The 10,822-nt window shown below is 34.7% G+C and overlaps 1 protein-coding gene across 1 annotated transcript; it reads left to right on the top strand.

The window, feature by feature from the left end:
- Window positions 1-695: 695 nt before the first annotated feature.
- Window positions 696-5,069, top strand: LOC113690094 (indole-3-glycerol phosphate synthase, chloroplastic). The gene is made up of 8 exons (XM_072050531.1): window positions 696-832; window positions 2,374-2,447; window positions 2,601-2,641; window positions 2,734-2,898; window positions 3,305-3,383; window positions 4,077-4,159; window positions 4,304-4,372; window positions 4,795-5,069. The coding sequence occupies exons 2-8, from the start codon at window positions 2,393-2,395 to the stop codon at window positions 4,852-4,854; spliced, it is 552 nt and encodes a 183-aa protein (XP_071906632.1). The 5' UTR covers window positions 696-832; window positions 2,374-2,392; the 3' UTR covers window positions 4,855-5,069.
- Window positions 5,070-10,822: the final 5,753 nt, after the last annotated feature.

Raw genomic sequence — 10,822 nt, 5'->3', positions numbered from 1 at the left:
TTTGACTTTCGTTATTTTCAATTAATGATGTACTTTAGTGTTGGAATTATAAAAAATTGCAGGGCTAAAACATTTGCAAATTATAAAAGTATATTTTCACTTATATGTAATTAACAAATTTTGCCACCTATATTGAAGAAAATTTGTGTTTTTGTACTAAAAAATAAAGAATAATACTATAGCAAGAAAATCTATGCTTCAAACCAAATTAAAAATAAAAAAAGCATGATGATCGGTCTCAAATGTTGGGAAAATGATTATTTTTATTGAAACTATGTTATAACCATATAATTTGAGTTTAATTATTTTCAATTACAAGATGTTCTTTAGTGCTGCAATTATAAGAAATTAGTATAAAATATTAGCAAATTATAAAAGTACATTTTCAATTATATGAAATTAACAATTTTTGCCACCTATGTTGATGAAAATTTTTATGTTTTGCTAAAAAATAAAGAATAATACTATAGCATTAAAATCTATGGTTCAAACCATATTACAAATCTAGAAAAAAACATGATTTTTGGTATCAAATGGAGGGAAAATGAGTGAAGTCAAAATTTTGATCAAATCATAGTGAAAGTGCCGCGCAACAAAAACAATATCCAAAGCAAGACCAAAGCAATATCCAAAGCAACGGAACACTTGAGACAAACCTTCACCGAGCTGAAGTAAACAAAAGCTTCTGCACTAAGCACCAAAACAGAGCTTCCGTACTGAGCACAAAACAGAGCTTCCGCACGGCCTGATACTTTCACCCACACTTCTCTGGCTTCTCACTAGCATCACCATGGCTGTCCAGCATTAAAGTACAAGGTTTTCAGGTGGAAAGGTTCGTTTTCTCTCTCCTATACATTTTCCCCAATTTTTCCAAATCCCTAATATGTAAGATCCTTTTTGTTATCGCTACTGAGTCGCCTGGATTAAGCTGTGTAGCTACTTGTTTTAGCTTCAATATTTCGGGTTATCTGACCACAGGTTAGGGTAGTTTAGGATGGTCCGAGGAGCCAGTGCTCCTTATTTTCTGGAATGCATTAAAGAGGGAGGAGACAGAATTGTTGAAAATTGGAATGGAAGCCTATGTTGGGCATTCCGAGAGAAGGGATCGAGTTTTGTTTAAATAACTGGCCAATTAGGTGAGTAGTTCAAGGTTATTTCATTGACAGCGCAATTAATTTTTGTAGGCTTACCCAGTAAGCGAAGTTTTGAGCTTCCATGGTTTTGGTTTGCTGTCGTTGGAAATACTGATATATTAAATTTTTGTGGCCCTATTGCTAATTACGTAATACATGTCTTGGTTGAGAGTTAGGTGTAACCGTGACCAAAATCTTTTTCGTTTTCTTGGGTATATACCCCCTTATCCGATAAGGTTGCCATGAAAGGGGACAGAAATTGAGGGAATGGACGAAGGAATCATTTATGTCCACTGCCCAGTTCTTGTGAATTAGCAGCAACCAAGACTCTAGTCTCAGTGGGTCTATTTTGTCTAATATTTTCAGTTGCATTGCAATAAATTCTGGTATTGTTTTTTTAAAAAGAAAATTCTGGTTTTTGTATATAGGGATCGAAGGGTTAAATTAACACCCTATATCTGAAATCTGCACTTTTGATGGCTTAATAAGTAGCATAGTTATATTGATTATGTACAGCATTAATCCTCCGAAGTGGAGCATAAGCTATGGATTTAGTTGACAAATTGATAAAGTCAAATCGGTCATATTTTATTCAAGTATAATTCTCAGAAGTATGCATGTTAAACAGTGTATATATTTATTCTTTTCCCAAAAATACCAGTTAGGATGATCAAGAAAAAAATGAACCAGCAATCTAATTTTTGTTCTTTTCTAAAAATCACTGAAGAAATAGATAAGCTAACAATCTAATTTTTCTACAATAAGTTTAACGTTTTGCTTTTGAATAAATGGTCCTCGTTTGATTACTCTAACATTTAAGTGGCACTAGACTATTAAACCACTCTATGGAGATATTAGATATACATATTCTACAACATTTTTAATCCTGGCTGTCCTACATATTATCACATCACTAAATGACTTTCTGATCTTAGCCGGTGACCACAATTTCATTTAGCTATGGTTTGTTTCTCAATTTACTTGACCGAGCTCAGGTAGGACATTAGGAACTGTGATGAGTCAATTTCAGGCTAATTGTAAAGCGCATAGCCATCAGTGGAAGCTTTAAGGACTTTCACTAACCTGGAATTGGATGTTCTCATATTTAGTTCAAAGTCACGTATTCCTTAAAAGATATGAGCAATTTGAATAGGTTACTGTGGGTTATAATATCTGAATACAATTCTTAAGATGACAGTGTTATCTGTTTGCATTAATTCTTGGTTGTCTATCATAACAGGTTGAAATTGCTAAGGCCTATGAAAAGGTGGAGCAGCATGCCTCAGTGTATTAACAGACCAGAAATACTTTCAAGTAAGGATTTAAACTCTTCAGTCATTTGGTGACTTTTTTCTTCAGGGTCATATAAGCCTGTCTCTGCAAGTCAATGTATTTGTTTTTAAGTTAATTCTTACTGCTAATTATCATCACTACTTTTTTGTTTCTGTGCTCCATAAAATAAGGGAGGCTTTGAGAATTTGGAGAAGATAAGGAATTCAGGAGTGAAGGTATTTTTTTTCTTCTTGATGCATATTTCTGCTGAATATTAGCTCGAAGTATTATTTTTGAAAGTGATTGCTGAAACAATTTACATGTGCAGTGCCCTTTGTTATGCAAAAAGTTTGTTATAGATGCTTGGCAAATATACTATGCTCGCACAAAAGGCGCAGATGCAATCCTGTTAATTGCTGCTGTTTTACCAGATCTTGATATCAAATACATGACTAAGATCTGCAAATTGCTTGGTTTAACACCACTTGTGGAGGTATGGTTATTGTTTTCTTCTTTCTTTCCTTTTGCTGTCTTAACAATTAATAGAACTCAATTCCCTCCTCACTTTTAGTGTTAGATTTAGGACGTTTAAGTCAGGGTAATTTTCATTTTCTTGTTTGTGATTTGTACAAAAATCGGAATATCAACAAAAATCTGTAATGATATCTCAAGTTTGTTTTTCGTCTTCTTCATGAAGAAAAAATTTCTTTTTTAAACATATGTAGGTTAGTGGTCCTTCTGTTCTCATGAAGGCTGTCTAATAATTATCTTGGTACTTTACTTGAAGCAATTTTGGTTTTATTTTTTCCTGATTTTGGTTTTATTTTGTTTTTCTTGTCAAGTAAAAAGTTTGAAGTATCAATGATTTTGACCTTTGTTTGTCATATCTCATTTTTTAGGTACATGATGAGAGGGAGATGGATCGTGTTCTTGGGATTGATGGGATTGAACTTATTGGAATAAACAACCGTAACCTCGGTATGTTTCTAAAGAAAATTCTATATCGATCATTTAAATCTTCTCCTTCTTGATTGTGCATTTAAAGTTTGATACCTTGATATTTTGATTCTGAAGCTGCTATCGAGTTTACATTCGATTGTAGCTGTATTTGGACAAAAATTAGTTCCTTGTATTCTTACTAACATCGATGAGAAGGCCTACATATTTTCAAGTAGCTAATCATTTGCTGAAGTGTATATCATTTGCACTGTGATGCTATAAATAATAATACCAGCAAATTAATTCTGTTATGACAATCCCCTACTTCCCTTTTTTTTTTTTAAACTTTCTAGGAATTAACTTCTTTGACATACTTCCGCACGGCACCAATTGCTAGATGCCAAAATCTGGTGCTGGATACTCTTCCTAGTTATATCTCGTCTTGCTTAGTGCTGATATTCAATATGGTTGCATGATATAACCTTTTTCTCTTAGAATGGTAGTTCGTAAACAGTCAGTCAGGAAAAAATGAGTTAGGTAACCATGGGTAAAGGTGCTCATCTTGAGGATGGGTGAGTGGAAACAAGCTATAAATCCGAAAAGAACAAGGATGAAGATGATAAAAAATGCACAACCTAGAAAAAATGTTAAAAGAGCAATGAGTAGCTTACAGAATCAGTACAAGTCATTTGTTGGAGTCTTGCAAGTTAATTTAGCTTTGTCTATCTGCAGAAACATTTAAGGTTGACATCAGCAATACTAAAAATCTTCTTCAAGGAGAACGTGGGAGAATAATCCGAGAAAGAGGCATAATTGTGAGTATCCTATTTCTGCACTTTTCTCATGCCCTTTAAGATTTCTCCTTCTTTGTTAAATTGTTGACAGAGGCACATGACTGCCTCACATATTATTTTGTCTAATCACCAATGTATTCATTTTCCTGTCTTCAAAATCTTTAGGTCGTTGGTGAGTCTGGACTTTTTACACCTGCTGATATTGCATACGTGCAAGAAACTGGCGTCAAAGCGGTATGTTATGAATGTTTTGTAGGAAAGTTGTGTACTTTTTCTACTTCCACAATCATTTCCCATTCCCTTGAATGTATGAGAAGGGGCAGGAAAAGCTGCAAGCAGGCATCGATTCTAGTTGTAAACAATAATTACTGTGGGAGTCCAATTTAATTGTTCAATAAGTTGAGCTATTTAAAGAAGAAGAAAGAAAATAAAAAAAAAACTGTTTTAGAGAGCTCTTTAGTTGAGCTTATGCAGTGTTGTATTTGTATAGATTGGACTGTGATTTCTAACTTCTTGCTGGTGTTGTAATATGTGGGCCCAAATTATATGAGGTTCTTAATGAATTGTAATTTTTGTCTTAATAATCTAAGTCTCATTACTTGTTCTTTATTATTGTACTCCTCCCCTTACCTACTTCTTTTACTCTTTTATGACAGATAAATGCTATTCATACTAGCTTTTGGAAGATATCTATGGTTATGGTTGAAGAATGTTGAAGACAAAATTGCCTTTTGCTCATGGAGTGGTTCATTTAGATGTTCTTCAATTTCTTAAACTGTGATTGCTTTTGTAAATGTACCTTATGTACAAGTGATATTTTGGACAAATGTTATTTTTGTAGGCATTAGTTGGGTAATGTACACTTGAATTTGGCATTTGAGACTGCTATATTATTAACATGTAATCTAATGCAAATACTTTTGGTTATCAATCGTTCATGTTTTATTGTATGGTTTGTTTAAAATCAATGATTTAGCAATGATTACAGGCTAAATTATGACTATTAAGCTATTGAGAAATTATCTAATGACAAAAAAAAGTTGTCACAAAATAGAAAATAAAAACTCCTTGTCACAACAGAGATTGTCATTAAATCTAAGCGACATTTGTGACAACAATTGTTGTCAGTAAAATAGTTATATACAATGGCTTTCAGTACTTTTTAGTGATGACTTTAAATAGAGCATTTTTGACAAAAGATCAAGTCGTCAATAAAACACTTCCGGATTGTCGTCACTAATGACCACTATTTAGTGACGACAATCAGGTCGTCACTAAATAGTTGTCATTAGTGACGACAATCTGAAAGTGTTTTATTGACGACTTGATCTTTTGTCAAAAATACTCTACTTAAAGTCGTCACTAATGACAACTATTTAGTGACGACATTTTAGGTCGTCACTGTTTACTTTTACCGACGGGGATTTAGTGACGACTTTGTGACGATCAAAAAGTCGTCAATATAAGGTATTTGTGACGATATTTGTATGTTCTGTGATGACTTTGTGTTGTCACTGATGAACAATTTTCTTGTAGTGAACATTTTGATTTTCACCACTCCAACACCTTTGATTTGACAAGTAGATCTATCACCCAACGACATAAAACATGTCTTCTTTCTTTGGAGAGTATCAAAATAGTCTAACCTAGAGCAAACAGGCGAAACACATCCAGAATCTAAAATCCAACCATCACGAGAAGAAGTATTATTACCTTTGGAAATTGTGAGAATATCTTTACCCGATGCATATCCAGCAACACCATCATAGTCATTCTCATCATTTTTCTTTTGATGAGGGCAATATCTTTTGATATGGCCAAACTCATGACAACCAAAGCACTGGATTCCACCTTTTCTCTTGGCCTTTGAACCACCTGCCTTAGATTCACCGCCAAATTGTTTTCCTCTTTTACTCTCACCTCGAGCAATTAATGCAGCTTCTTGTGTCACATCCTGGTTTGCCTTCCTTTGTTTTTCATGATCCAACAAAAAAGACTGCAGATTCTCGAACTCTAAAGTGTCCTTCCCATACAACAAGGTTGTCATGACACTTTCGTAAGAATCAAAGACTGAGGTAAGAAGTAAGAGGGCCTTATCTTCTTCCTCAATATCTACGCCAACCTTTTGGAGTTGATCCAAAATTCCGTTGAACGTATTCATGTGATCCATGAAACTGCCACTCTCCTCCATCTTTAATGCATAAAGTTGCCGCTTTAGATGCAACTCATTGGATAAGCTTTTAGCCAAATAAAGCTTTTCCAATTTTTTCCAGAGGTCTGCTGCAGAATCTTTCTCATCTATCACATTATTTATGATGTTGTCCACCACATAGTGTCGAATCGTGCTCGCACACCTTGCGTCCAACTCCTCAAACTCATCATCCTTCATGCTCTCTGGCTTCTTGTTCTTTCCATTCAACGCTTTTGCCAAGCCTTGTTAAACTAGAACATCCTTCACTCTTCTTTGCCAAAGAGTGAAACTTGTAGTTCCATAAACGATTGAATTGAAAACTGTATATTTCCAAACCCTATGGTATACAACCACTCACTCAATTTCAAATAATTAACCAAAACTCCAACGGAGCTCTGATATCACTTGTTAGGGTATCAGGCCAATTATTTGAAAAGAAAAAGACCAACAATTTAATAGAAAACTATATCTAACACGAACGATGAGCAACGCACAAGAATTAACGTGGTTCGGCTTAATCACCAGGCCTACGTCCACGGAGAGAAAAACTTGTTCTTATTATGAGAGGAAAACACCACAAAATTACAACTTAATTCCCAAACCCCAATTCTTGTATAACCCTCTCACCCACTAAGAACTCTCTCACTTTTTTCTTGTGTGTCTTCGTAGTATGCAAATCTACCTATTTATAGAGGACATTACTGCCAAAAAACCAAATAACAATTGGAAACCAATACTATTTCCTAAACTCATATAGAGTAGAAAATAGCATCTAATTCTAGCTAAATAGGGCTTTACTTGACTATTACTTCAAGTAACTAAATCCAATTAAGAAACTAGTTACTTCCCACACCAAATAAGAATCTTTACTAAAAAAATTAAACCAATTTCCTAACAACTGCACCTCCCTGATGATGTCCACGGAATCTATTACACCACCCTCAAATCTTGCTGAATTTTGACTACACCAAATACACCAAGTAATCAGCGATGGGACTATACCTCTAACATGTTGTGGGTGACCTTTTGGAGATGATAGAACCTAGTGCATTAAAGTTGCATGGAAATAGGAGTGTCTCATGTTCACAATTCCAAATACTACATAGAAATACGCCCATACCTCTTGTGCCATCTTACTATCAAAGAAAACATGTAGCAGCGTCTCCCTGGATGCACAACAGTGACATTTTGATGTTAAAGTGATCCCTCTCTGTTGTAACTGAACATCCAGTGGAAGAAATTTGTTCAAAATTCTCCAAGCTAAGAAGGAAAACTTCAACGGCATCATAGGATTACAAACCGATCTCAACACTAGAGAAGAGTTCTTCTTCTTACGGACCAATTCATAAGCAGTTTTTGAAGAAAATTCTTCAGAAGGAGAAGCATTCCATGTTAAGAGGTCTTTACTTTCCCGTTAAGGTATCACCTCCAAAACCGCCTCCACCACCTGTGATGGCAACCATTCCTTTAGCATATCAACATTCCATGTAGAGTCTTGGAAGAAATCAGCCACAACAAATTGAGGATAAAACCCCAACTTGCAAATATCCCCTAAAGGCTCCCAAGAAACGCACTTGTTCCTCCAGAAGTCTACTCTACCCTCTCCAAGCTTCCAAAAAATATGTCATTCAGCGTGCCCTACAAATCCTTTGCCAAGTGCTAGAACCCTTAGACCCATCTGCCAAAATTAGGTGAACAAGGGGAAAGTATTTTTGGTGCATGAAATCAGCCCATAGTGAACCTCCAGAATGCAAACAAATCCATAATTTACTACCAAATGCCTCAATCATTGTTGCAAAATCCCTAAAGCCCAAACCAGCCTCCTCTACCGGGAAACAAAGTCCTTGCCATGCCTTCCAATGAATTCTTTTATCACCCGCTTTTTTATCCCACAGAAACCCGTTTAATAAATGCTCAACCAAAAGCAAGAACGTCTTTGGAGGTGCCAGGACCTGTAGAAGATATATCGGCATTTAGGTTAAAACATGGCATAGCAGAATAATTCTCCCTCCATGTGATAAAATCTTGCAGGTCCAACCTTGTATCCTGGCTCTTATTTTATCGAAAATACCTTCAAATAATCTCCTTCTCAAATGCCCCGCAAATAGAGGGACCCCCAAATAACTAATAGGAAGCTGCTTCTTACCAAAACCTAGCATTGACTGAACAAGATACATCTTCGACTGCGGCATGGAATGAGACCAAAAGAAGGCACTCTTTAAACTATTTATTCATTGCCTCGACACTTGCTGGTACAAATCCAGAAACCCTTTCAACTTTTCCAAGCAATGCCGAGAAAACTTGTGAAAATCATTGTATCATCAGCAAAAGACAGTATTCAGACCTGCCCTCCAGAGGCTTGATAAAACATTTGTTTCCCCGTAGTAAACAAGCGGTGAATATCCCGTGTCAGGAGCTCCACAGCTACAATAAATAAAGCAGGAGATAGAGAATAACATTGCTGCACCCCCCGGAATGACTTGAAGAATCCTACTCGCTCCCCCTTTAACAAAATTGAGAACCAATTATTAGACAATATTCGATACACCAAGTTTATAAACCATCTACCACATCCAAAAGTCCTTAACATTGACATTGGAAAGGACCAGTCTGACTTGTCATAGGCCTTTTCTATGTCAAGTTTTAGGACTAGGTTCGGCTCTTTGCCTTTCCAATTTATATCCCCCAATATTTCCTGAGCCAACAAAATATTATCCTCATGTGTCTCCGCGGAACAAATCCTGATTGAAAGGGAGAAATTATGTTTGGAAGGACTCTGTTGAGCCAATTTGCCAGAATTTTGGAGATTATCTTAGAGCTCACAAAATGACTGGACTTCTAAAAGTTTCCACATTATCTTTTTCTCTGAGTACTTTCCAATTGGATAATTTCCTAGAAAAAAGTTCCAGTAAAATGAAAGTATAATTTAGAGACAAAATTCAGTTAAGCATGTACAAAAATTGTCCCACACTATTCAATTCAAGGAAATGGTCTAAGCTCGCATTTACAATACATCCACCTATACTTAACTGATAAGAGAATTGTCTAAACTTTCATGTGTGCTACCCTTGTACATCATACAGATGATTAATTCATATGAACTCACATACTGACAAACAAAATGTGTGCCTTTCCAAATCGACAAAAATAATTATTAAAATATTTTAATCGTAAAGATTCCAATGACTTATTTTGTATATGAAAGAAAGATTAAAAGTCAGATATATGTGATTGATATAAGGTTCATAATACATACACACCTACTACAAAGACACACGTATAGCTAGGGTTACCCACAGATTATAGTTGTTAAACTCGATCCGAATTAGCCTAATGATTCAACTGCTTAATGAATTGGATTGGTAACAAACTCAAAAGGACTCATTTGACTCACGGGGTAGACTGGCTGAACCAGAAACCGATCCGGTTTGATGAAACATGTGAGATTTTTGTTCTGTACTCAAAAACCATATCCCAACGTTAGAGCCTGGACCTCTCTAGCAACATGCATGAGATGTTTAATCACTACACCACATTTGAACTTGTTTTAATATTAATCCTTTCAATGTATTCAATATATTTAATGAATTTCTAAATGTATAATCAGAATCGATGTTGCTTCCTTGTTTTTTGTATTACTAAAGTAAATTAGTCTTTTATCTTTCACACTACAAAAATTATATTTGCAAAGCATAACAAAAGAAATTAATTTTTTGAATGTCTAGATGTGTTATATTGAAACTATATTATCTTATTATAAGTACAAATGTAGCATGGAATTAGTTTTACATCAATTTGTGCAAGAGTTGATATTTCATATTCTTTTGATCTTGATTGTTTTCAGTAATTAATTGCATAATTCATAATAAAAATTCATAAAGATGATTTTTAATTTTTTTTTCCAAATAGTTTAGCCATTCTAAGTTTTATAAAGTAGTCTACTTTCCCCACTTTAATGGTTTGGATAAATATGATCATTGGCAAAAGTTGAGCAACAGTTGGATAATTTACCCAAACAAGTTACAATTGCGTGACATATAAGCAATATCAAATAAGTTCACTGTTACTTCTCTAATGCAAGCCACTTCATTTTAAACTTTTTGTATCTTCTTTATCTATATTTTCCTAATTTGGATCATGCTTCTTGGCTATTGTATGGTTGTAAATCAATTTCATTCCAATGATGTTTTGAACATGATGCCTACAAAGTTTAAAGCCGCATATCAGAATTTGCCTTATTTTAGTCAATTTTGAGGACTTTTTAATGTTCATTGAGAAAAAGTATTGGGTTAATTAGGTGTACCTCCCATGAGATTTGTTCATATTATGAAACAAACCTTGTAATTTGAGAAATAATGATTATCCCCCATTAGTAACAGTTCCTTAACTCCGTTAATGGATGTCATGAAATAAAAAATAGTCTTTGTTCAAAAGATTTCAAAAATAAATTTTAAATCCATAAAACAGATTTATTTTACCAAAAATAGAAAAAG

The sequence above is a fragment of the Coffea arabica genome, chromosome 5c, assembly GCF_036785885.1.
Source record: "Coffea arabica cultivar ET-39 chromosome 5c, Coffea Arabica ET-39 HiFi, whole genome shotgun sequence".
In the NCBI taxonomy this organism is placed as follows: domain Eukaryota; kingdom Viridiplantae; phylum Streptophyta; class Magnoliopsida; order Gentianales; family Rubiaceae; genus Coffea; species Coffea arabica.
Note: the sequence above shows the minus strand (reverse complement) of the source record. Positions and strands in the feature narration are given on the sequence as shown.